The sequence below is a fragment of the Sorex araneus genome, chromosome 1 (assembly GCF_027595985.1).
Source record: "Sorex araneus isolate mSorAra2 chromosome 1, mSorAra2.pri, whole genome shotgun sequence".
NCBI classification, from domain to species: Eukaryota; Metazoa; Chordata; class Mammalia; order Eulipotyphla; family Soricidae; genus Sorex; species Sorex araneus.
In genome coordinates, this window is record NC_073302.1 from 450,913,405 (window position 1) to 450,939,913 (window position 26,509).

Consider the following 26,509-nt stretch of genomic DNA (forward strand, 5'->3'; position numbering starts at 1 on the left):
TAAGTGACGCTGTCCCCTCCGGGCCCAGAGTGAGCAGAGCCCGCAGCACAGGCCTCAGGGTGCACCCTGGGAGGGGACAGGAAAGGTGGGTGGGGGCAGACCGGGCCCTGAGGAGGGCTTGAGGGCACGGTCACCAGGATCTGGGACTTTTTCGGAGACCAAAGTAGTGACGCTTGGACAGGGGCAAACGTTTCGCTCATGCTAACGTGGCAGTGCACTGAGTCCCCAAGGCATCAGCTTCCGGCCAGGCCAAAGGGGTTAAACCATGTCTCCCGAGGGCCCGGAGGGGCTGCAAGTCGTCAACATGGGCCGGGGAGGGGGTGGGGGCCTGAGTGCTGTTACACCCTGGGGGACAGAGGCCAGGTGCAGCCCCCTGGCACTAGCCAGGAATGTCCCTTTTCTGAGTCGGGCGGAAGGCCAGCAGCCTTCCAGAGGGTCAGTCAGGGTCTGGACCCGCCCACGGCCCCAGGCCTTGAGCCCCCACCCTGCACAGACACTGCAGCTCGCCTTCTGCTCGCCTTCTGCTCGCTCCTGCCTGGGGGTCCTGTCCGAGTGGCCTCGGGGCGGGGCAGGGTCACCACACTACACGCGCTGAGCTGCGAGGAGCAGCTGCGCAGCACTCTGGGGCTACTATTCTTCTGAGTCACACACGGCGGTGCTCAGGGATCACCTTGGCGAGGCCGTGTGCCATGCGAGAGACTCACCCCTGTGTTACCTCTCCAGCCCCCTGTTTCTGTTTTTTGTTTTTCATTCATTTGCTTTATGAGGCACACCCGGCGGTGCTCGGGGGCTCCTCCTGTCTGCACCCAGCGTCCACTGGTGCTCAGGGCCCATATGGGATGCCGGGGATCGGACGCAGGTCGGTCACGTGCAAGGCCAGCGCCCTTCCCTGTGCCCCCCACCCCACACTTTTAAGAGGATAAAGAAAATCCTGGTTCAGGTCAGAGAACTCAATGGCTGAGTGCCACCGCGTGGCCCCCGGGCACCACTGGGGGTGGCCCCCAAACGAACAGAGATCCGGTCAGAGAAGCAGGCAGGCAGCCGTGGGTGGAAAGGGGCAAACAGGAAGGGCCAGAGGGGGCACTGCCCTGGGGCTCTGCCCTTGGCACCCCACACCTGGCACTCGAGGCATTTTAAGTGTCAAATGTCACTAGGGTCAGGAGGAGGGGAGAAGGGGGCTGACCCCTGGCCCACCAGCAAGAAACGTGTCTGAAACGCCGGACGCACGAGCTGAGCGTGAGGGCCGGCACGCACCGCCCTCCCAACGGTCAGAGAAAACAGACTCGGCCAACACTCGCCACACCAACGGGCACGTCACACCCGGAACTGCCCCCTTGGCCCCCGCAACGGCCCATCACCTGCTCAGGCAGAACCCTGAACTCGCACGTCCAGCCCGAGGCTGGGAAGAAAAGGTCTGAGACTCCACGAAGGTGCCGGAACTTCTAGCCGAAGGGAGCCGGCAGGACCACCCGCCCCCCCAGGACAGACACGGCAACGCCTGCAGACAGGCAGACGGCAGACCCGGCGCTGGAGGCTCGACGGGGCAGAGGCTCTGGAAGGGACGCGGCAGGCACGGAAACCGAGGCCGCGCAGGCGAGCGCCTTCGTCCCAGAGGAAACTCTCGGGCTGACAGAGACACGCGGACACGCGCCCGGGACCGCGCCGTGCGCGCTGCATTACGGCTCCTTCAGAGATGCCCTCGCAGGCTGGAGCTGAGCCCGGCCCGACACGCGCGAGAGGCCGCTAAGGATTTACTGCGCCTAATCACACAGGGAGGCAAGACCCGAGCTGGGTGCGGCCGCTGGCTCCCCACGGGGAGGCAGGATGAGGAAAAGCACGTCTGAGTTCTGCAAAACGAGACCGCTCCTTAACCGAGTCAGGAAGCCACACTCCGGTGCCCACGGAGAGAAGCCAAGTGCAGAGGGAGAGGCGAGGGGGTGACAGAGACGGGCAGCGGGGGGCTGTGGCCCTGCATGGGGCAGCCCCTCCGGGCCCACCAGGAGTGATTATTACTGTTTTTCAATAAAGGGTCAGGCTTGGAGCCCTGGCACACCAAGCACGCCGGGCGGGACCCCGAGTGCAGAGCCAGGAGTAGCCCGAGGACCACCAGAGCCGGCCCGAAAGCAGAACAGTAACGAAGGGTTCTGGGGATGGCAGGTGTGCAGTGCCGGCCACGCGCACGGGCCCTGCCCACCCAGCACCGCCAGCACCGCGTGGACACGGCACCTGCTGGCACCCGCGCCCCGCGCCCGAGACGCACAGACAGCAGAGAGCAAGGACCCCCGCGCTTACCGGGCCTTCGGCCGGGGCCTGCGGGTCAGCGGGCCTCCTGCCGCTCAGTGCCGCCTTCTTGTTCTTCAGCAGGTGTTTCAGCAGCTCGTTGCTGGCGGCGGGGGCCGGGCTGGGGCCCGAGGGGGTGGGCTCGCCCGAGGCCGCGTCCCCCAGTTCTTCGGCTTTGGGCCCACTGGGGCCAGGGCTCTGCTCCTGCTCGGTGCTCTCCGCCTTCACCTCGTCCTCGGGGGCGGCGGGGACCTCCCGGGCCGGGGCTCCCGCCTCAGGGCCGGGGAGCGGCAGCTGGTCGGGGGGGCCGGGCAGGAGGTCGGCGCTGGCCGGTTTACTGTCCGTGTCCGCGTCCCCGGCCTCGGGGTCCCCGGGCAGGGGGGGCGGCTCGCCGGGCGTGCTCAGGGTGGGTGTGGAGGCGGCCTCCGAGGGGCCCGGGGTGGGCGGGGCCGTGGTGTCCGAGTGCGGCGTAGGGGGGCCCCTGGCGGGCTCCGCGTCCTCGTCCTTCCTCTTCTTGCGCGTCCGCTTCTTCCTGCCCTTCTCCTCAGGGATGATGTCCGCGTACAGCTGGAGGAGCGCCTGCGCAGAGCCCGGGTAGCCATGGGCGTGGCCGGCCGCGGGGTCCTGGCCGCAGGGGGCGCCGGTGACGGGCGGGGTGGCAGGCAGGGCGGCGGGCAGCGGCGGGCACTGCGGGTAGCCGTGGGCCGGCCGCCCGGGGTGGAAGGAGGGGCTCCCGCCGGGCACGGCTGGCGCGTCGGGGACGAAGGCCGGGGGGCCCACGGGCCGGCGCTCGGCGGCCGGCAGGAAGGCGGGGGCTGGGGGCGAGCCCAGGGGCCCCTGCAGGCTTGGCGGTGGCGGCGGGTGCTGAGGGGATGGCGGCAGGGCCCGCGGGGGCTGCAGGAAGTTGCAGAAGGGGCCGGGGGGTGCGGGCGGGCGGGCGGCCAGCTCCAGCCGCTGCTGCCGCGCCTGCTGCCGCTCCGCCTCCTGCACCAGCCGTGCGCGCTGCCGTTCCTGCTGCTCCCGCAGCCGCTCCTGGCGCTCGCGCTCCTGGAAGCTCTCGCTGAACGGGTTGTTGTCGTCAAACTCCACTCGGGGCGGTGGCCCGCTCGGGGGTGCCCCGGGGGCTGGCAGGCGAGGGGGCGCGAGGGGCAGGTGCGCCGGGGTGGGGGCCGGCTGCCAGCCGGGCAGGCCGGGCATCCTGGCGGGGCCGCCGTGGCCGGGCGGGGGGTGTGGCCCCATGGGGAAGCCGGGCTGGGCGCGGGCCGGGCCGCAGTGCTGCTGCTGCTTCAGGCGGTAGTCCTCCATCAGCTCCGCGTGCTCCTTCTGCTGCTTGCGGATCTGCAGGGACAGCACTCGGCTCACCTCGCACCCCGGCCACGGGCGGCCGACGCGGAGCAGCGGAGACCTCAGCGGGATTCACTCCCGCAGGAAGGGGCCGGCACAGAAGGCAAGGCAGAGTCCTTGCTCCGGGGGCCGGCGCCCTCACACAGCAGGGAGGGCGCTTGCCTGGCACGCAGCCAACCCGGGTTCAATCCCCGGCCTCCCATAGGGTCCCCCGAGCACCGCCAGGAGTGATTCCCGAGTGCAGAGCCAGGAGTGACCCCTGAGCATCCCCCGGTGTGACCCAAAAAGAAAAATAAAGAAAAAGTCCTTTCTCCCCAGCCTGGGGCACAGCCAGGGGGGCTCCGGGCTTGCTCCAGGCATCCCCAGATGGGGCAGACTGTGAGCCAGGCAGCACCGCACCCCCGTGCCACCTCTGGGCCGCAGCAGCGTGTTTTAAGGTAAGAGCACTGAGAAGCAGCAGCGACCACTGGCCAGGAGACCCTCGGGGCTGGCTGACGGCCAATGGACTAAGCACTTGCTCTGATGCAACAAGGTCCAGTCTGACCCCCCAGAGACGCTCGCCGGGCACCAAGCGCTCTCCAAGGAGCGGAGAGAGGGGGTGGGGAGGGGGCGGCGCCTGCCGGCCTGGCGCCCACCTGCTCCAGCTGCTTCTGGACCATGCTCTGCTGCTCTGTGACGTGCTTCAGCTGCTCGGCGTCCTCCTCGGGGAACTCGCGGCCCGCCTTCTTGGCGGTGCGCTGCTTGGCGGACAGCGCCTTCTTGGACTTGCGGTGGGCGCCGATCTGCTCCTCCAGGTACTTCTGCTGCATCTGCAGCAGCTGCTGCGTCTCCTGGAGCCACTCCTCGTACTGCTGGCGCTGGGCGTCATCTGGGAGAGAGAGCCGCGCGTCCGTCGGGCCGGGCTAGACGGAGACGCAGCTCACCACGGCTCGCACCCAACCCTCGGACCGTGACGAGACCAGGCACGGGCGCTCGGCCGAGAACGGTGCTGCTGGGAGCCAGAGCGGCAGCGTTCTCGGGTCAGGCCGGCATCCCTGGCGCCAACGGGAGGCTTTTCCCACTACCCACCCGGCTCCCCGGCCGCAGGCAGAGCCAGGGGGGCAGAAGGTTGCGGGCGTGTCTCAGTCATTCGCCCCCCGAGGCAGACCCCCGAGGGCAGAATGAAGGACCTGAACTCTGACGCCTGGGTTTCTACCATCTCCCACGCCCACACCCGAGCTTAGTTTCCCTATTTTGAAAGGTGAAAGATCGGATCGTAAACTAAGAGGGAAGCCAGAATGCTCTGGAAGGACCCAATGTTGAAGCTTATGTGTCATGAAAGAAATTTGTGCGATAAGAACATAATTTGTAATGAAATTCATCATTGGGACTCATGTAAAGGTAGGAATTAATGAAGTAATATCTTTTCTGCTTTTACGACTGTAATAGCTCCCCAAATAACTGCATCTCTTCATCTCATACCAAGTCTCAGTCCTAAAGGGGACTGTCTCACTGATGCCACCTCTCCGCCCAGTCATGCCCCCAAAGGGTTTCTAAGGCAGTGAAAACCTGAATATACCTCTCGATTCACCCTAGACAATAAATACAATTCCAAGAATGTCATTAGCTGAAAAATTACATCAACGAAAACAGAATATCGTCATACAATAAGAATCCAACCAAAGCCAATGGGCACAATAAAGCCAGAAAAAGCCAGTTGGTCAGGTAGTTCGTTTTTGATGCAAATGTGTGTTCAAATTAGAATCGTGATTGATACGGGGAATTTCAAAAGGGCGGACTCTGGGTTTGTTCCTGAACCCAGACGTTCTGGCACAAGCGTGAGCGCGTCTAGGCTAGTCAATTTGAAGGGCGTTTGCTAAGAACAGGCTTTTTCACAGTTTCAGAAGATCTGCTTCTGGTCGAGTGAGACCTACCGCAAGGAAAGCCTTTCTGGTTTCTGGAACCAGGAGAGCAGAGGTGAGCAGAACGAAAAATAATGGTGAAAAAAAGTTAGCTCAACAGTCCGGAGATTTCAGAAAGGTTCAGTCTGGGGAGAACGTTAAACACTACTCTGAACCGCCTTGGGACCCCTGAGAGGAGCTGGGAAGATCGACTGGCCCTGGACACGGACAAGGCCTCACGCCAGGCTGTGGCCCTGCTGCCTCCAAGTCCACTCCCTCGCCTGCCCGCTGCAGCCCGTGTCCACGGAGGAGCAGCGAGGAGGGCCCCGCCCCACGCACGGGAGGCGCCTGTCAGTATTTACACAGCAGCAGTGACGAGAACGGGGACCACCATTGCGCTCTAGGCAGAGATTCATTTCTAACTGGAATTCTTCATGCAGAGAGGGGGGAGAAGGCAATGAAGGTACAGGCCTGGAGAAAAGACGGCTAACAAGGCAGTGACGCTTGGTCAAAGGTGAGGGCACTTGGGGTCACACACAGCTACACTAACTCCGAGTTTTTAGAAGAACACAAATATAGTGCAAACAAGCAATTCCCAGAGAACATGTAACTTATTAGATTTATACTTACTGACAAAGCCTGGACCAAAATTTGGAGGATTAGGCCTAGAAATCTGATGTGTTATACTGCCATCCTAAAATAAGTAAAATTTACAAATAGGTTTATTCCACATTTCATTTAAAGGGGAAATTTTTTTTTTAAAGAAAGAAAAGAAATGGAGGAAGGAAATCCTTTAATTTTCTAAGACAACCTTAAAGCTTTATTATTTTTTTTAAAGTAGAAGTTAGTGGTTTCAAACTAATGTCTATAATTTTTTTTTTAAACTTCGAACGGTTATATTTACTAGACTTCATTAAAAACAAAAATGCTTGAAGGGACTATTCATCAGAAATATAATAGTAGGGAAAAATAAAATATTGTCAGTACTTAGCTGGAGATCTACATAAAACTCCTCTTTGTGATGAACTCTAACTGGTTTCTTCTTAAGCCTGTGTACACTGATTTCAGGTTCACTGACTCCATCCCACGAAACAGTCGCCTTACGCGAGAATCTAACATGCACAAATACTAAAGCAAAAACGTGTAGCATAAAAATACTAAGCTTGTCTTCTAGTCGAATGTTCCTGCTTCCAGGGTGACTGACAGTGTGACAAGCGAGATTCACTTCACTACGAGTCTGCTCTGCCCTTCGGGGACACGCGCCATGGACAGGAAGCCGCGTGGACACCAGTGGTCAGCTATGCTCCAGCTGACCGTGACCGACCAGAAAACAAGTTCCAGAGTTTGCCCGTGATGCCCAGTGAATTCCGAAAGGAGCCGAGAATCCCCGTCACGGCTCCTCCGGACACCTGATCTCTCCCCGCCCAGCGGCACCTCCCTCGATTGCTCAGGAGACGCCACCACGGCAGAGTGGCGCGGAGTTGGTGCTTTCTGGCTTATTGTGGCCTCGGGCGCCACCATGCCACGCAGACCAGCAGTACAGATGTGGCCATGTGGGGGTTGGACGAGGGGCCGTGAGCACGGAAGTGGCACCCACCCCGCAGATGCTCCCTGGGAGCTTAACTGGAGCCGTACATGCCCAGGCCGAAAAAGAAACCCCCCGGGTGGGAGAGAGTGGACAGTGGTCAGGTTCTTGGGCTCGCAGCCCGCCGGGGTCTGAGCCCCAGCACCCCTGAGAGCCCACCAAGCACTGATGGGTGTGGCCCAAACACACACACACACACATACACACACACACACACACACGCACACATTCTCAGAAGTCACACAGTAGGTTGTTTTCCTTTCTCATTTGTTTTGAGCCACACCCAGAAGTGCTCGGCCCTAGTCTGCCTTCTGTCCCTAGGCAGACACTTAGAAAGAGATCACTGAAAAAAACACTCTTTGAGACCAGTAGCTGTGCTTTTCTGGACACTATTTGATACTATGTAATTATATGCCCTTAAAGTAGTTCTATTCGCTCAAAACCAAACACCCCAGAGAGCATGAGCAAAGCATGAGAGTATCTAAATATAATGGTTACAACCATTTCTCACTACGCAGAGTAATTTTTACATTGTGAAAATAATGACCTAACTCTAAAATGGAGAACATCAAGATATCTTTCTGGAGTTAAAGGTAAATAAGAGTAAAGCTAGAAAACCCTATGAATTAACCTTACATACATATATCTATATATTCCATCCTTTATGTATCTACATACATACATATACACACACACGCACACACACGGCCCTTTCAGATTTCTAACCATTTTTTAGCCTTAATTTGTTCTTTCTTTAAAATGCCTTTCTGTAGAACCCACACAATTAACTTTTGGCAGGGTTCTAAAACTTCTAGAGCTTTCTAGAAGTGGCTTTACTCAAGAACAGCTGTGATGAGGGCCGGTGACAGCAGCAATACCTGAGTGATGGCCTGTGGCAGGAGGGTCTGGCCGTCGCCGCTCGGGGCCCCCGGGACTGTCTGGCCCATGAAGGGGAACCTGCGGAGGAAGCATCGGTCAGTCCTAGCACCGGCATGCCCGGTGGCCGGCCCCAGCGCGGGGATGGCGATACCCAGCCCCTCGGCAGAGCCGGGCAGTTCCTCGTCCGCACGGCCAAGCGCCAATCAGATGCCGGCATGGACATGCTCGAGAATCTTCTGGAAAAGTACGTGGTGATGCTTTTGTGGGAGAAAAATTTGTTTCAAATTTGTTTTTTTAGGGGGGCGCCACGTTTGGTGATGCTCAGGGGCTACCCGGACTCTGCACTCAGGATCTCTCCTGGTGGAGCCCGAGGGGCCATACGGGATGCCGGGGATCAAATATGGGTCGGCACCTCCTGTTGTCCCACCGCTCTGGTCCCCCGATTCTTTTTCTTTCCTTGATTGCTCTTGGTGCCGTGCCTGCTGCCCCCAGAGTGAGGGGAGGGCGACACCGCCTGCACGTCACACACAGGGTGGGGACCGGGCTGGCCCTGCAGTGTCGGGCCTGGCCCTGCCCGGCGTAGCCCGAAGGGCCCCAGCACTGCCTGCACCCCCGGGTGGCCAACGCGCTCGGGTATGTGGCTGGCACACAGGCAGGTTCGACCCTCAGCACCGTACCCTGCTCCCGGGAAGAGCCGAGGACCCCTGGGTGTGCCCCCCCCAACTCCCAGCAGCTTCGGTGCTTGGTGTCTGCAGACAGGTGGCAAAGGGCAGTGTGCGAGGCCTGCGCACGGGACAGCTGGTGGCGTGCACCGCCAGGCTCCCCCATGCCAAGTGCTCAGCAATGCAAGTCCCAGAGACCACGACGTCCCACTGTGACCTCAGCAGTGCTCTGAGCCGTTCTCACTGCACCCCAACAGTCAAGGGAACGGGCACGGAAAGAGCCCCCGTCTAGCTAAGGGCACATGAACCTCAGATTCACTCGGGCTTGATACCCAGTTCCAGAATCAATCCCGTTTCTTTTTTTGTTTTGGGGTCACACCCAGCGGTACAGGCTTGGGGGACCCCACGGGGGAGCCGGTGATCGAGCAGGCCTCGTTCATGTGTTTCCTTAAAAAGGCTTCTGAGGGGGCTGGAGCGATAGCACAACGGGCAGGGCATTTGCCTTGCACGTGGCCGACCCAGGTTCAATTCCAAGCATCCCATAAGGTCCCCTGAGCACCGCCAGGAGTAACTCCTGAGTGCAGAGCCAGGAGTAACCCCTGTGCATCGCCGGGTGTGACCCAAAAAGCAAAGAAAAAAAAAAAAAAAGGCTTCTGAGGAGGCAACAGGGCTACACTGGGGCTGCCACCCTGCCGATAGAGCTCCCGAGAGCCAGGCGACTCGCACACGCGATCCTGAAACTCGTGGCTGAGTAGATAAGTCAGCAGCACGCCAGCAGCGCGCGGGCAGAGCTCCACACCATCCCCCGAACTCCGCTCCCGGGGCAGCCGCACCGACTCCGGGAGCTCCGGCGGCCCCCAGTGGGTACGACACATCTCCCACTCTGCAGAGAGCGGGAAGGCGCCCATGCTCTCCGCATCCAAGTTTTCTAACGTTCTCTTCTCAAAGCTCAATGTCCCCCTAAAATTCAGCTGGGGCATGTTTTGTTTTGAAGCTGAAGTTGAGCACCTCTGACGGAGTTCCTGAGACTGCCATCTTCACCCGGCAGACAGCTGGGGCCGCCTTCCCGACCCGGTCTCTGTCCTCGCTGCCTCAGGCGGTGTCTGCACCGAGGAGCTGCGGGTCAGCCCTCACAGTCCTGGGGGCTCCAGGGGGCCATGGAAACGCTTGGCATCTCATCAGCCGGCCACGTTGGCCTTGCCACACACCCGCAACACCCTGTTCCCGCCTCCCCCGCCCGAAGCCACGCGGACGGAGCCGCCTGCTGCGCACCTGGTCATCGCTATGGCTGACATGCCCATGTTGCTCTGGGCCATGACCTTGTTGATGCCCTTCAGAGCCACCATCTTGGCCTTCATGATCGGGTCTGTGATCGCATCGAAATCTGAAAGAGAAACACGCAGGTCACTAGTGTGACCGAGGGAACCACAGAGCCACCAAGGGCCCCACAGCGGCCGAGCCCACGGCCCACTGTTGGAGCAAGTGTCCATGCTGGACTGACCGACTGGGGGTGGCCGGAAGCCTGAGCCTGAACTGGTTCTGCTCGGGGCCCTGCTGGGCGAGGCCGAGGCTTACTCCCGGCTCTGTCCCTGGGGCCAGTCCCAGCGGGGGCTGTCCGTGATGGGGACTCCAGGTAACTGGTCGCGGGCAAGGCAGGCGCCTCCCGCACCTGCTCTCCAGCCCGTACTCTGGACTTAATCCCATCTCACTAGGCATAGCAGAAGCTTAGTGCCTTGGTCCAGAAAGAATTAAAGTAAGACCCGTCAAACTCGGGGGAAGTGATAGCAATAACTGAAAATATTGCGATTCCTTTTCACCTAAACTCCCGAAAAGCTGTTCAAAGCCTTTGGTTTAATGACATCATCGTGACTGAGGCGCTGCAGTATTCACAGTGCTCGGGACTCCACCAAATCAGCTATTGCCCCTTTATTGGTGGCAGTGCCGGGTGGCACCCGTGATTCCCGCTCAGCAAGGGGCCTCGGCAGGGAGGGACCCAGAGCACAGAGCCAGCACTCTGTGACGGAGGCCCCCGGAACAGCAGACAGGCCTCGCCCCTGACCCCGTCCCTCCCCAGCCCTGCACCCCACAAAGAGACCCGCCCCTCTGCCCAGTGCGGCAAGGCGAGCACCCTGCCGCCGAGCCCTTCACGAGTGTACAGAGGGACTCGGGGGGCGCGCCTACCTACGCCAGGGAAGAAGGGCTCGGCGCGCTGCTGGCGGATCATGGCCTGCATCTGCCGCTGCTGCTGCTGCTCCTGCCGCTCCTGGTCCAGCAGGTCCTGCAGGAGCAGCGGCTGCTCCTCCAGCAGCAGGGGCCGCTCCCGGCTCTGCGGGGCCATCAGCGGCGGGGGCACCACCTGGCCGGGGGGCTTTCCCGGCCCGAATCCGTGGGCAGCGGGCGCGGGCCCGGGCAGGAAGCCGGGGGAGGCGGGCACGGCGGGTGGGAAGGCGTGCTTGAGCCGCGAGGCCCCGCTCACAGCGCAGCTGCCGGCGCCGTCCAGAGCCAGGCCCGGCGGCGGCACGGGCGGTGGGGCGGGGTCGGCGGGGGAGGCCGGCATGGGGGCCGGCGGGGAGGGCCTGCTGTCGGCCGGGTCCGACTTCTCCCCCGCGGCGAGCAGGCTGGACAGCACCGGGGTGGCGCCTGGGAGGCCTCGGGGGCCGAGTGTGCCGTCGGGGGCCGGTGGGCTGCCCCCGGGCCCCGCGCTGCCACTGGCACCCGGAGCCTCCCCGTCAGTCCTGCTCTCCGGCCGCTCCGGGTCCCGGGGCGGGGAGGCCTCCTTCTCGCCCTCGGGGGCGTCCGTGTGCGCCGAGGCCTGGGAGCAGGGCGTGCCGGCACCGCCCTTGCCCTCCTCGATCTGCTCGGGGTCGCCCCGGCCCTCCGCCTTGGGCGCCGGGGAGGGCGCTTCCGCTTTGATCTCGCCGGGGGCCGCAGGCTTCCTCCAGGGGGAGCACGGCCCAGTGGGGAGCGCGGCCTTGTCCTCCGGCTCCTTTTTGGGGGGCTCGGCGGACGCACACGGGTTCTCCAGCTTGTCGTCGAGCGGCACGTGCAGGTCCAGCTCCGCGCTGAACATGCCCTTCTTGTCGCCCAGGTCCAGCTCTGGGTCCGTGTAGGCGATGATGTCAAACTCGCCGGAGCGCAGCAGGTCGTCCAGGTGCGGGTCGTTGGCCTCCAGGGTCCCCAGCGTGTCCAGCTCGTCCCCCTTGCCGTCCTCCGGGTCGAGGTTCAGGTTCTCGAGGTCGTCGTCGTCCAGGTCTTTGACCTCCACCCCCTCAAGGTCCTTCACGTCCAGGTCCTTCACGGACGGGTCGTCGGCGTCCAGTTTCTCCTCCAGGCTGTCCGCCGGCGGGGGGCCCATCTCCAGGTTCCCGGCCGGCTGCTCGGCCGGCGGCGGGGTGGGCAGCGCGGCCTCGGCGAAGTCGGCCCCCAGAGGGTGGCTCAGCGGCCGAGGGGCCATGGAGCTGGCGGGGGCGAGGGGGCCGGGCGGCTGCTGGGGTGGGGGCAGCGGCTCGAGCCCGGGGTGGGCAGGGGGCTGCCCGGGCAGCCCTTGGGAGGCGTGTCGCACAGGGTCGGCCTGTCTGGGGGCCGCGAAGTCTGTCCGGGGCATGAAACTTCCGTGTCTTGGGTGCGGAGGCGCCTCCAGGGCCGCGGAGGGTGCGGTGGCCGCGGGCAGCCGGGGCCGGCCCTCCGGGGCGCGGTGCCGCAGCTCAATGAAGGCCTGGCCCAGGACGTGGTGCTGGGGGTAGTGGGGGCCCAGCTGGGCGCTGCTCAAGGGCCGGGGCATGTCCACCGACATGGACCTCCGCAGCAGCGGGGGGACGCCCGAGGCCGGCACGGGCTGAGGAGGCACCAGGAGGCCTTCCTGGCCCGGCAGGGCGCCGTGGCCACCTCCGGGAAACCCAAATCTGGAAGGAAAGACAACAGGAAGCGTGACGTGGGCTTCAGCGTGGGGGCGAGAGCTCTGGACGAGAGGCAGACACGCCGGGGCCGGGCCCCACGCGCGAGCCGAGCCCTGCGGGGGAGGCCCAGAATACAGTGGAACAGATCAAGCTACTGCCAGGGCGGAAGCAGTACCACAGCGGGGAGGGCATTTGCCTTGCATGCAGCCAACGCGGTGCCAGAGGGCCCCCGGGCACAGCTGGTTGTGCCCCCCAAAGCCAAACAAAAGCCCAAACCGGGGCAGGACTCCTAGTAAGTGACACTTGATGACGGCTGCGACATCTGTGTCACTGCGAGTGACTTGTCTACCTGTCTCTAACTGCCCCGCAGGCCCCCGGGACACCAGGGGCGGGTCCCAGCCTTGGGCTCTACGGGGGACGCCGCGCCCGGCAGGGGGGCAGGCAGCCGGGGCCTTACCTGAATCCATGTGGCCTCGCACCCATTCCAGCCACGTCGGGTGGGTAGGGGCCACGCGCGTCTTTGGGGAAGACGGCGTATCTGGGCCCGAGCGAGGGGCCGGCGGGCGGCCGCAGGCTCCCGGGGTAGGGGGGCGGCGGGCGGCTGAAGTTTTGGCTGACGCCGTCAGGCTGCCAGTGTTGCAGAGGGGCCGGGGCTGGCGCGGGCGGCTTCTGCGCCTTCTCCTGCCGGCTGGCCAGCTTCTTCTGCTGCTGCTGCTGGAGAATGATCTCCCGCAGCTTCTGCCGCTGGGGGAAGAGCGAGGGTCACTGGGGGGCAGACGCCCCGGTGGGGGGCTCAGCCAACAGTGCTCAGAGCTCCACGCAGCAGCCCAGGAACGAAGGGTGGCGGCTCACGGCAGCAGGCGGGGCCGTGGGGACCAGGGCCCTAACTGCCGGACTCTGAAGCCCCCGAATGGCCTTTCCTGCCCTCACACTTCTGAGGGGACTATGGTACTACCTTCTGGGGGGCTCGGGCCCTGACCGAGCCTGCGGCTCACCCAGTACCACTGAGCCTCTGGAGCTCCACCAAGAGTGATCCCTGAGCACTGCGCCAGGAGTGAGCGCTGAGCACCGAGCCAGGGGGAAGCCCTGAGCCCTGAGCCCCGGCCCTCCCCATGAAAACAACACTCTGACTCAAAATCTCAAACACTAGGTACTTTTAGCCAACTCAAAAATGACAAAACAGAGGGTTAAAACCCAAAAACACCCCAACCTTAGCTTGGGTCACCTTCCAGGCCTGGCAGCTCACAATGCTGAAAACTCTCGGACCCCGAGACCTCGACACACCCCAAACTTAACTTGGGTCACCTTCCAGGCCTGGCAGCTCAGGGTGCTGAAAGCTCTCGGACCCCGGGACCTCGACACACCCCAACCTTAACTTGGGTCACCTTCCAGGCCTGGCAGCTCAGGGTGCTGAAAGCTCTCGGACCCCGGGACCTCGACACACCACCGCGAAGACCAAAGCAGGTGCAAATAAATTCAACAAACCGGCAACACGGAGCCAGAGCGAGGCCGGCGGAGGGCGTGCTCCTCGCATGCAGCCACCCAGGCTCGACCCCGACCCCCGCCGGGTCCCCGCGCTGCTGGGAGAGATTCCCGGGCACGGAGAGAGCCCTGAGCTCTGCCGGGTGCCGCCCTGCCCCTCCCAACCGACTCAGAGTTCGCAGTGTAAACTGTTCCCAGGACAGAGCTAGGGCCACATAACGCCGCCTGTCACCTGTCTCATCTTCTCCGTGTCCACGGTGCTCTGGGTGTCCGGGGCTGCGGGCGGGGGCGCAGGGCCGGGAAGCTGGGGGCCGCTGGGGAACGGCTGGCCTTGAGGGTTCATGGGCGAGCCAGAAGGCGCCCCGAAGCTTCCCTCGGACCCGGGTCTCGGCTGGTCGGCAGCGTCGTGAGGCACCTGGGCTGGCCCGAAGGCGTCGGGCTGAGGTCGCGGCGTCCTGGGCGGCTGCTCGTAGGGGTCTCGGGCCGCCGAGGGGGAGCCGTGGGGGAAGGCATCGGCGAGGCCGGGGCCGGGAGCCCGCGGGGGCTGAGGGAAGGCCTCGGGGGGCCGCGCCAACGGGCCGGGCTGCAGGAAGGGGTCCTGGCTGGGCACGAGGCCTGGCCGCGCCATCACGGACCGAGCAAAGCCCTCGGGGGCCCGGGGGGGCCTCGGCGCTGCTGGTGGCTGCGGGTAGGGGACGGGAAGGCCAGGCCGCGGTGTCCCTGGGGGCTGAGCATACGGGTCCGGAGGCCTCGCGCTGGCGGCAGACGCGGCAAACAGATCTGCCTGTGCCGGCGGCCGTGGCGTGGGTGGCTGCTGGCTATAGGGGTCGATGGCGGGGGGCCTGGGGGTCCCGGGAGGCTGCGAGTAAGGGTCCGGGTTGGGGCGAGGGGTTCCTGAGGGCTGTGAGTACGACTCGACCACCGGTCTGGGCGTCCCTGGCGGCTGGGCATAGGGGTCCTGAGATGCTGGCCGTGCCACGGCTCCGAGCTGGCCAAAGGGCCTCGGGGGGTGAGTTAGGGGGTCCGGCAGGCCTGGCTGGCCATACGGGTCACCGGGCTGGGCGTGAGCGAAGTTATCCACAGGCCGGGGCGTCAGGGGGGGCCTGTCGTAAGGGTCCAGAGGCAAGCGCCTGGGTGCCTGGGACATGGGCCCGTATGGGTCCTGGGGGGAGGGTGGGGGCTGCATGGGGGTCTTGAAGGGCCCGCCGTCGAGGGGGCCCGGGGTCAGCAGGGGCCGAGCGTACGGGTCTGGGACCCTCGGTCGCTGGAACACGTCGGCCCTCAGGGGTGGCTTTGTGAACGGGTCGCTGGCACCGGCGGCCGGGGCCCCTCTGGATGGCTGCTCCGGCAGGGCCGGGGGCCGGGGGAGGCCCGGGGGCTTGGGGAAGGGGTCGGGCATCTGGGGTCTCGGCGTGTCCGGGGGCTTCGAGTAGGGGTCGGCGCTGGCCGGGGAGGAGGCGCAGGGCCTGGGGCCAGGGGGCAGGGGGCCGCAGCCCTCCCCGAGCGCTGCGGGTGACCTCCTGGGGAAGCCGGGGCCCGAGGGGGGCGGCCTGGGGGTGCCAACCATCTTCACGTACGGGTCCCCGGGAGAGAGGGGCCGGGGGGGTCGGCCCGCGGGAAACACGTGCGGGGCCGCGGCCGGGGCGGCCTGCGGGGGTGCCAGGCTCTCAAGGGCGGGACCCCGGGACGGGGCCGGGGGCGGCCGGGGAGCCTGGGGCTTGAGGAAGACGTCGTCGGGGGCGGAGGTGGGGGTGCCTGGGGGCTGTGGGGTCAGGGGGCTGCGGAGGCCGCTACCGGGCGTGTCCGGCCCGGGGGGCGCCGGGAGGGGCCCCGGGTGGAGCAGCTGCTGCTGCTGCTGCTGCTGCTGCTCGTTCTTCACCTGCTCCAGCTTCTGCGTGGCCTCAATCTTGGCCTGCTGCTTGCTCTTCTGCCGCATTTGCTGTGGGGGGAGCAAGACGCATGGTGGGCTTCAGGCGGAGCGGCCGGGCGCGCGGCGGGGGCAGAAACGGCCCCCAGGGGCAGGGGCCGGACAAGGGCCAGGCCTGACCCGGCTGGACCGTGGACAGCAGGTGACAAGGGGCACAGGCGCGGCCGGGAGCCTGACCTGGGTGAGCCGCGGATGGCAGCAGCCCGGGGCACTGACCTGGCGGAACTTCCACTCCTGCTCGTGCTCCGACTCGCGCTGCTTGAGTGGGTCCTTGAAGATGTCGGCATCGGAGCGGGCGCCGGGCTCCAGGCCATCCTGCTGCTGCCGCTTCGCCGACTCGTTGGACATCTGCACTTTATTGATGCGTAAAGCGGCCCGGTTATCGCGCGCTTTTTGCTTTGAAAAAGAGAGAAGATTGTGGACCGGGACACATCAACACGCTGCAAGGACTGAAAGCCCCCTCGGCGCCATCCCGGAGCCGCTCCCCCCCCCCCCCCGCCCCGTACAGGAATCGCTCCTCCCGCACCGTCTGGGCGAGGCTGCTTTACAGAGAGGAGAACTCTGTGGGGAAACGGCACGGGAAGGAGAAGGACAAGCGAAGCCAGACAGCTGAAAGCAGCGGGTCTCCCTGCGAGAAGGGCCCCCGCCTCGCCCACCCCTGCCCCCTATGGTGCCCTGCTCTTTAACTATGCCCCCACCTCTGTGGCCTCTTGTTCTGAGTCCTCTAGAGGGAGTGAGTGCTAGGGGCTGACTCCTGGCTCTGTGCTTGGGGGACCATGTGGGGTGCCGGGCATCCAAGCCGGCAGGCCGAGTGCCAGGCAAACCCCCTACAGCTGTCCTGCCACTCCAGCCTCAGCCCTGCCTTCCCGAACAGGCCCCACAAAACAGGGAATGTTAACGTCTCTCTTAATTTGGAGAAAAGCAAATACCATTATCGATCCTCCAGGTCTTAAAATTACCAAGAAACATTCAGACTAAAGACAAACAACAACACATCACAATAATTTGTTTGCTTTGGCAGTCAACCCTCATCACTGACAAAATATGCAACGGAGATCAAGCTGGAAAACAGCTGCATGGTTTTTTCAAAACAATTATTTTTTTTTTGTTTTAAAATAAAAGCAAAAGAAGGGGGGGCGGTGGAGCTGAGCTGAGAGCCAGGACAGCAGGAAAGGTGTTTGCCGGGCATGCAGCTTGCCCGGATCTGATCCCCGGAGCCCCGGAGGGTCCCCCGAGCCCCATCAGGAGTGAGCCCCGAGTGCAGAGCCAGAAGTCAGCCCTGAGCACCACCAGGCGTGGCCCAAGAACCAAAAATTAAAATTAAAGTAAAACAAGAGCAAGAATTTGGATCTGCCTATCTTAATCTGACTTCTGGGAGAACACACTTCACCTGCTGAAATGCAGAAGTTCCAGATCCCTCCCGGCCACCGCGAGGCTCCCGGGTTCGAGGCTCTCCCCTGACAGGAGAGTTCAGCGGGGACGCGCACCACCGGCAGGCTCCACCAGGGCCCGGGAGCCGAGGCCCGTGCTCCTCTGCCGACCATCGGCCGGGCACTTCTCTGCCCTTCTAAGATGCACGGTACATTCTAACGCCAATGCCAAGGAGCTTCCAGAGGACACCAAGGTCTGAGAACACTCCCTGAGCCAGACCCCCCCTCAAAGTGAAACCAAGTGTCCGTGCACACAGTTGACTCTAACACGTCTTACTCTGCACAAAGACACGAGTTAAGAAATTCTCGTTTAAAAAAAAAAAATCCTCATTTAAAAAATCATTATTTATAAAAATACCGACACTTCCTACAATGAAGCATCTTTTTATCACACTAAACCTAAAGACGAAGGTTTGGACTTGCATCCACCCCCGGGGCAAGGGAGCTGGCACCGAGTGACCGTGCAATACCACCCCACACCCCGAGCGGGGTCCTGGTGGCCCTTTGTCAGGGTCTACGTGCCACAGAGAAGTGTGTGGGTTCTAGGGCACACCCTGAAAGGTGCGAGGCAGGGGAGGAACGGGAAGGGCCAGTACCACGTATGGCGCTCTCTCCTGCGAGCTGGCCTTCCTCCACAGCTTCGCGATCTGCTTCACTCTGGTGGTCCAGTCTGTAAGAAACAGAACAAGTCCGCACGTTCCCGGAGCTGCAGCCAGACATTTGCGCCGAGGGCAGGTACCTGCCGAGGGCCTCACCCCCGCTCGAGTTCCGCAGACAGGAAGCGAACGTCAGGGCCTGACGGGGACGTTTAAAAGCCACAGGGGCTCAGGGGCGACGGGACAGAACCGGAGAGTCGTGAGTGTCTCCCGAAATGAGGACGCCGTTCCGGGTGCGGAGCGGGAGGCCGCGTGACAGAGCCGTGCCACCCCCATTCTGGATCTGGCCCAGAGAGGCAGCGCGGCGGGGAGGGGCTCGAGAGCATGCTGAGACCCCAGTTCGATCCCCAGCACCCCATATGGTGCCCGAGCCCACCAGGAATGGGTCCCGAGTAAGCCCTGAGCACGGCTGTGTGTGGCCCTAAAACGCCAAACACAAACCACAGAGAAAGATTCCGGACTTGCCCCAAGGGCAGATGCGCGATTATGATGAGCGTCTCTCTGACAGCTGCTGGCAGTGGACACTGACTTCAAGTCACGTCCTAAAATTCAGAGTTCCTGACGCTTATCAGAGCGGACTCTGGATGAGCTCAAGGCTAGTGATAAGAACAACATGGTCCGGGTGCTGGAGAGACGGCGCCAGGGCTGGGCACGCGCTCTGCATGCTGGCGGCCAGGGGCCGAGCCCAGCGCCCAGGACACGGCCCACGGGTAACTCCAAGCACCACTCTACGTGTGGTCCACAACAAAAAGGAAACATTTAGTTTACAGTAGAACCTAGAAAAAAAAGGCATTACAAAAAATCCGTAATAGTTTTTCATGAGGTTCTGGCACTACAGAGTAAAATTATCAAAGAAAATTACTCTGAAAACTTTAGCACTGTTCTCAGGACCTACGCCAAGTCGGTTATCTGTGCCACACGGCCAAAGCAGCAAGGACAGCTGGTGCTGGCGAAGGTGCGGGGAGGAAGGGACTCTCCCTCACTGCTGTGGGAATTCCGCTTCCATCTGGCCCAGCGGCACCTCTTCTGGGAACACCCCCAGGGGCCCAGCAGCACAGCAGGACACCGCCTGCTCCCGTGTGTTCACCGTAGCCAGAATCTGGAAACACCTGATGCCCGAGAACAGACGACGGGATAAGAAACTACGGCACATCTACGCCATGGAATACTACGCAGCCACCAAGGAAAATGAAGCCATGAAGTTTGCTGATACAGGGACGGACACGGAGCGTCCCGTGCTGGGTGAAGTGGGCCAGAGGCAGAGGGACAGGCGTAGAGTGACTGATCTCACTTCTGGGCTACAAAAACACATGAGAGTAACACCAAAGGACAGTAGAGATAACACTAATACCAAAGGTCAGGGGGGCTGGCCCATGGCTGGAAGTGTCTCACCAGGAGGGGTGAGGGCAGTTGGGACAAAGGAGGGGCCACTGTGAACACTGACAGGTGCCAATGATCACTCCGGACAAGAACTGGGTGCAAGAGAAGGTCAAGGGATGCTCGTGACAATCTTTCAGTAACAGTACTGCAAACCCCAGCGCCAAAAGGGAAAAAGGAAGAGGGGGGAGGGCATGAAGGGAGAAGGGGGGTGGGCTGCGAGAGACTGGGGCATCAGTGTAGGAAAGTGTGCACTGGGAATCTGACAAACTCAATCAGCAACAACTCACAACTGTATCTCACGGCGGAGCAAATAAACTGAAGTAAGCAGCTGTGCTCATCTGTAAACAGCAAATGAAAGCACAGAACACAGACACGGAACTCTGCCGGAAGCCGCAACGGCCAGGCAAAGGGCCCTCCCAGTGGGGCTGTGTCCGTGACGTCCCTCTCCTCTGAGCGTCCACCCTCAGCTCATCAGCACACCAGGAGCACCCGCGCACCTTCCCCAACAGGCTGGGCAGATGGGGAGGGCGTGCCGAGGGCCCCGGGGAACAGAACCCAGAACCACAACCGTAACACTCAACACTTGTTGGCGGCAAGCTTCCGCCCTGGGACTTCACAGACTCACACATACGGAGTAACAGTGAAGCCACCTACCCTGAACACCGCTCTCCCTGCCGTAAGTGAAACGAAGTTTCCTAATTATGCAAGAAGCACAGAAACAGGGAACAGAAAGGGGGCCAGGTCCCTCGGGCCTCTCCACAGCGCACCCAGCACCCCAGCACCCCAGGCCCTGCCCCACCTTACCAGGAAACTCCTCCTTGAGGCTGGGGAAGTTGATGTTCGTGTAGAGCACTGGGGCGACCGTGGCCATCTCGCCCAGGGCCTCCTCCTTCTCCCACTTCAGGCTACTTCTCTGCGCATTGGACATGGTGTCACTGTCGCCGTCCACGGCGGGGGTGGACGCTGCCCACGAGCTGTGAGGATCATTTGCCATGGAATTAAATGCTGGATTTTTGTCCCTGGCAAACAATATACAAAGCATTACTTCCCGCACACGCGCCTTTCTAGACACCACGGCCAAGAGCCACTTGACTGAACCCCGTAACGACGAGAACGCTCGATCCTGACACCGAGGACGGAGCCTGAGGACACCCAGGAATCTAGAGGCTGGAAGCGAGAGACTAACGCTACGCAGGGCTTAGTGGGAAGTGAAGGTCTGAGTACCGGGTGTCCGCGTACGGAGAGAAGGTTCCCAGGCCGTTTCCCGGAGGCAGGGAATTGTGCGGGAGGTGAGGCGCGGGCCCGATGAGGCCGTTCATGAGCGGCATCCGGGAGAAGACATCTGAAGAGAAGGAGGGGGGTGTCAGTGTGCAGACTCCCCCGAGAACACGGCGGCCGAGAACTCCCAGGTGACCACGTGACTGGGTCACACTGAGGCGCCCCCTGCGTCCGGTACAGGGAGCCGGCAGTGTCCACTCCGTCGCTGGGACCTGGCCAGCTTGCGTCCTGTTTCTGCTGGGCATTACTGGGAACTGGGCCCGGAACGCGCCAGGGCCGGCCGGAGCTCAGACGTGGGGCTGTCGGCAGAGTCCAGGGACGCGCTGAGCATGCGCCGCCCGGGGCTGGAGCCACAGGCCAGCAGAAAGGGAGCTCGGCTCGCACCCGGCCCCCGGGGCTGGAGCTCTGGCGTCCCACAGGGTCCCAACACCACCGTGACTCCCAGCGAGGCACCAGGAGCGATCGCTGGGCGTGACCCCCCGTTACAAAAGCAGCCAGCCTGGATGTGGTCCCTGGCAGCCTCCAGCCCACTCGGCCTCCACGGGGGTGGCGGAAGGGAGGCCGCACAGTCCTGGGAGGGCGGGCTCGGGCAACCCCATTCTCTGGGGAGAGCCCTGGCCGCACAGGCCTCGCGTTGGCCTGGTGGACAGTCGTCACTGCTGCCGCCCGCACCAGCCCTACCACGGCGATGCCTGACCAGACACTTTTCTGCGCTGTCATTATAGTCTTGAGACATTCCTTCATGATTTTACTCGTGTTCCAACTAAAACCCCAGGCCGGCTCTTCCTTCCCACGGACCCGACCTGCCCAGCTCGACGCATCTCGGTCTCTGGAGCGGTCACCCACGCACAGCTACCCTCCCACGCACAGCTACCCTCCCCCGCCCCGCCCCGCCCCTGGCAGTGTGGGCCCCAGCTGCATCCTCAGCTTCAGAGCTTATTCACAGCCTTCGAAACAGATCTTCCCACAGGAAGCACTGCTTCTCCCCTGCTCGAGGAAGCCCTCGACATCATCGACTCGGCTCAACGACCTGGACAGGCGCCAATGGCGCTTCCCTGGGCAGTTTCTGGCAAAACAGAACTAACCTCTCGCCAAGGGAGAGTCTCGCTCTCCTGGAGAGATCACGGATGTGGACTCAGCTCCCGGAGGCCCAAGGGAAACTGCGGCTCCGGAGAGAAGCCCAGCTGAACGTGGCCCGGAGCAGTTCCCGTGGGACACGCTCACAGCCCCGGGACGGACCAGGACAGCAGGGCTCTTGGTGGCGCCACCTGGCTCCCAGCAGGGCTGGTCAGCTGGATGGCAAAGCGCCCCGGACAGGGCCTCAGCACCCCGGCTCTCTGGGAGAAGCAGGGCTCCTGTTCTGAGGGGAGAACTATCCGCTCCAAGCCTCAGTGAAAATTCTGGGCGAGCGAGACTTTCTCTACTGGTAACCACGCGACCCGCCCGGCAGGCCTGGCTCAGCGCGGATATTCAGACGGGAAGGAAGAGAGGCTGCCCTCTGGTGCGGGCTGGGTTCCACTCCTTGTCGAGGCTCCCTCAGCTCTACCTTAGGGGTCACCCCCTACCGGGCCTGGGGGCACGAGCACGGGGATCAAACCCGGGCCAGCCGGCACCGCCCCCCAGGCAGTCTGACACTCCCTTTCCTCGTCCTCGCTGGAGGACGCTGTCCCCGGCCCTCCCCCAAGCAAGCCCGGCTCAGAGAGTCTGTTCCAGGGACCTTCCCTGGCTCTCCAGGAGACACCGGCGCACTAGCACTGCTGCTCCCTCAACGCCGTCTCTTCCTCCACACCGCGCCTCGGACACACGGGTGAGGACACGGACGGGGAACCCACATGCGACCCCCCGGTGGCCACAAACTCAGCATCAGTCTCCCTGCCCGGCAGGAAATCCTGCAAATCCACTTCACGGCGTGGCCGGCCCAGGTTCAGTCCCCAGGACCCCTCCAGGAGCTGCCCCGAGCACAGCCGGGTGTGGGCCGCCTGGGCCTGACCCCGCCTGCACGGTGTGTGCAGAGGAAGTGGCTCTGCGGGTGCACCCCACCCGGAGTCACAGGGCGAGCCGCGGTAGGCCACGGCTTCCTGGACAGCGAGAGAAGCCCCCCACAGCGCTATCACGCACACAGGCCGGCGGGTGAAGGCGCTGGAGCCCCTGGCCAGGGCAGGGGAGAGGCAGCCCCCGAGACCACCCCAGGGTCACCCCCGTCGCCGCCTCCCCCGGGACCGCCACGCGGGCACGCACCCTGGCTGTGCGGGGGCAGCAGCTGCGGGGCCGCGGGCGGGGGCGGCTGCGCCGTCACGGGGCTGAACACGGCCGTGAACAAGTCCTCCACGTCCTTGCCGCCGAGCTCTAGCGGAGAGAAGCCGGTAAGACCGGGGGGCCGGCGGGCTGGGCCGGCCCAGGGCTCCGAGCTCAGACACGTACCTGGGATCTTGTACAGCTTCCCGAGGATCGCCCCTGCGGGGAGACAGACAGGCCCGTGACCACCGCTGCCCGAGGCCACGTGGGGGTCCGGGTGCGCGGCCAGGGGGCGGCTTACCGTCGGCGACCATCCTGTCCAGCTCAGGACTCAGGAGCCCGTCCAGCTGCTCTGCGCTCAGAGGTCGAGAGCTCGGGGTGACACTCGGCTGAGGCAGAGAGGAAGGGGCGTCAGCGCCAGGACCGACGTCCAGCCCGGCTGGGGGAGCAAGGACAGAAGTAAGAAGGGGGCCGGGCGCGGGCACACAGCTCCCAAGGCTACTTCACCGCATGGACAGTGTGGCTGCATCAGGAAGAAGCACGTGACTCGCAACCAACTGCCTGTATTAACCCGGGCGGCGAAGTAGGACAAATCGGGCACAACGTCCCTACAAGTGCCGGCACTAAACGCTTATATTTTAATGGAAACTATAATTTTCTTTTTGACTTGCAGCTTAGAACCAAATGCGTTCTTTCGCTCCTGAGGAGGGAAATAAAAGCCCTGTCTTTTTACGGTAAGAATCTGAGAAGATTTAGCATACAGTACTGAGTAAAGAAACTAAGAAATACTTGGAAAAGCGCAGTACTAGATACACAGTTCAACTATGAACTGCAGCGTGTGACACTGGAGGCAGTTTCACAAAAGGAAAAGCTCTGAAGCTCCCAAACGCTCCAACATTGTCCTTTCATGAGTAACTGCACCAGAGAATGTGGTTTTGAAAGATTCTGCAATCACGAAACAGACAAGCCCATCTAATGTTCAGCGTCCCACGACCTCGCTGAACGACTCTTTCCCCGAGGATTTCTCAACACTCCTACCAGGAAATGAGAAAACTCAGTTTCTATTTGATCTTCTATCTGAAATCAAGGCCACAGCAGACGGGAATATCACAGATTGCATACTAACAATAACATTACCACTCGGGCGGGGGCGGGGGGCATCTATGGGCGAGTCCTGGCAGCACAGGGGGCCGCCTGGGCGTCAGCCACACACACAGCAAGAGCCAAGCACGGGTTAGTGACATGTCAGCACGGGGACACACAGCATGCACCTACGGGCGCTCACAGAAACTGCTACACAGAGACTACGTCTAGTGACCTGTCACCCAGCTGTCTCTTACCAAATGGGAAAGGTGTGCTCTCACCCTGGAAAGTGCACAAACCAAGACCTACAAGACCCAAACCAGATAAAAATGGATGATTACCACCGGGGCGGGCAAGTGGGGCTCAAAGCAAACGGGGCAGCCCCAGGCCTGGACCACGAGGCAGCAGAAAGACAAGGAGGGGGCAGCCCCGCGATCCCCTTTCCGGGGAAGGAGAAGCCAGTGGAGCAGATGCAATGAGGAGTCCTTGACCATGTCCGACCCTTTTTTCTCCGTTTCCAGGAAAAGACAAAATGAAGCCTGTGCCCCCCACACACCTGTCGAGCAAAGCCCAAAGGAAACCGTGCCCGTGTCTACCTGAAGGGTCCACTGACTTCGCAAGGTCATCGGAGATGATGCCAAGGATGTCCTCGTCCGTGTTTAATACTTCGGAAATATCCACCAGCGGGTCGTCAGCAGAGCCTGGGCAGAAGCGGCACAGGTCAGCTCTCCCTCCCCTGGACAGCTCTCAGCACCCGCGGGAAAGGCCGGCGGCACCTTTCACGAACACAGAACCTCTGACGGACACGTGCGAAGGCAGCTACGGGGAGGGGAAATCTGGGGGTGCAGGGGTGCACACGTGGCCCAGACGGACCCCGTCAAGTTCCCGCTCACCCTGAGTTCCGGGTTTGGCTGGAGTCGAAGATGAACTGAGGAGTGGATCTAAGGGTGGGTCCAAAAAGCCCACGCCCAGGTTTGTTTTATACGGAAGCTGAGCGGCGTCTTCTGAGAGGGTATCCAGCGGCAGTTTCTGTCTGCTTGTGTCGAGAAGGTCTTTCCCAAAGAAAGCCTCCTAAAGAGAAGCACACGCGAAATGACCGATGCAGTCGTAAGCTCCAACATGACAAAACAGGTTCTCATCGTTGATACAGTAAAATCAACACAAAAGCACGGCATTCACAATTTAGAAATGTGATAGCGGCAATACAAAAAAAAAAAGCAACAAAATTAAAAAGCTTTTTTAAAAGGAAACAAATACAAAATAGTAAAATGTCGTTTCTTTTATAGCGTCATTTTAAAATTACTTTGGTTTTACTATAGACTGAAAAAGTCACAAAGAGAACCACACCATTCTGTCCAATACGCTTAGGGCAACTGCAATATAGCCATGAATCCCGGGGAATCAGGCCCGGCAACCTCAGAGTGGCTAACTGACACCCCGCCACGCTGCAGCACAACTCAAGCTTGCGGGGCGGGTGGGGCGGAGGCGGGGCTGGCCGGGCCGAATAGCGGCGCTCAGGCTCACGCCACGGTAGGGAAACAACACGTGGGAGCAGGGAAGCTTCTGGCGTCACTCAGACCAGACTGCGCTACAGCAGGTGTCTGCGGCTTGAGTCCCTCCCGTCACGACAGGCCGTGCTTCCAGCAGCGTCAGGGGTCTGGGGAGACGGCCTAGGGGTCACTGGAGAGGACAGAGAAGGAGCCTGTGCCTTCTCAACCCTGGGCCTCTGCAGTCTACATGGGAAGGGACCCTCTGACCAGGACCGCTGGCAGCTGACCAGCACCACGGAGCACTTTCCTACCAGAGACCCTAGGAAGGCCGCCAACAGGCCTCTGGTAATGCCGAGTGAAAACTGCGGAATTATCTGTCCAAAGGCTGCTGAAATTCTAGGCTGCTTGTCGAAAGCTAGGGTGGCGGAAGGCAGGCTGGAGAACAGCTGCCCCGCCCTGTGCGGCCCTGGGCTTGAGCCCGACACAGCCCCGCCCACACCCATGTACCCAGAGAGAAGGGAGGCGCAGCGGCGAGCGGCAGAGTCCATCGAGACAGGACACACATGCCGCGGAGGGGCCGTCCGCGGGCAGAGCCAGCGCCCCGGTCTGGGAGGTGTTTCCACAGCGGTTTTGCTATTGTCTCCGGCGGGGCGAGGGGCCAGCCTCCGTAGGACTCAAGGGCCACTCGTGGGTGTGCGCTCAGGGATGGTGGCAGAGCGAGTGACCAGCCGCCTCCCTGCCTGGACCAGGACTGGCACCAATGCCGACTTCTAGAAAGAAACAAGGCGGGGGCACGCGAGGCTGGAGACGCAAGGGCGGGCGGGACCCGGGATCTTCCTGCGCTCCTCCAGGGCCACAGCTGGCAGTGCCCGGGCGGCCCCGGCCCACCGAGTCCCCTCTTAGGGTCCCTCCAAATGCCTAGTGAGCGTGTCCTTCCACTCGGAAAGAAACCTAGAGCTCCCCCGTGCCAGACTGCCGGGTGCGAAGGGCTATCTCCACACCGCTAAAATGTCAGTACTATT

The 26,509-nt window shown here is 62.3% G+C and overlaps 1 protein-coding gene across 17 annotated transcripts in view; it reads right to left on the minus strand.

Moving 5' to 3' along the window:
* The window catches only part of KMT2C (lysine methyltransferase 2C), a 169,473-nt gene that overhangs the window by 15,159 nt on the left and 127,805 nt on the right, over positions 1-26,509 (minus strand). For 13 of the 17 annotated variants that reach the window (XM_055144984.1, XM_055145032.1, XM_055144981.1 and 10 more), the window contains 18 exons: positions 24,891-25,068; positions 24,594-24,698; positions 24,255-24,302; positions 23,216-23,353; positions 23,101-23,133; positions 22,918-23,025; positions 20,626-20,743; positions 20,206-20,420; positions 17,962-18,035; positions 16,152-16,331; positions 14,241-15,947; positions 12,984-13,270; positions 10,812-12,532; positions 9,903-10,014; positions 7,968-8,046; positions 6,135-6,198; positions 4,260-4,492; positions 2,293-3,618 (listed from right to left, as the gene is read on the minus strand). In XM_055144984.1, coding sequence (XP_055000959.1) covers positions 2,293-3,618; positions 4,260-4,492; positions 6,135-6,198; positions 7,968-8,046; positions 9,903-10,014; positions 10,812-12,532; positions 12,984-13,270; positions 14,241-15,947; positions 16,152-16,331; positions 17,962-18,035; positions 20,206-20,420; positions 20,626-20,743; positions 22,918-23,025; positions 23,101-23,133; positions 23,216-23,353; positions 24,255-24,302; positions 24,594-24,698; positions 24,891-25,068 — 6,726 coding nt within the window. The remainder of the gene's footprint in view (positions 1-2,292; positions 3,619-4,259; positions 4,493-6,134; positions 6,199-7,967; positions 8,047-9,902; positions 10,015-10,811; positions 12,533-12,983; positions 13,271-14,240; positions 15,948-16,151; positions 16,332-17,961; positions 18,036-20,205; positions 20,421-20,625; positions 20,744-22,917; positions 23,026-23,100; positions 23,134-23,215; positions 23,354-24,254; positions 24,303-24,593; positions 24,699-24,890; positions 25,069-26,509) is intronic. The other 4 variants (XM_055145073.1, XM_055145008.1, XM_055145083.1 and 1 more) reach the window with 2 other exon arrangements.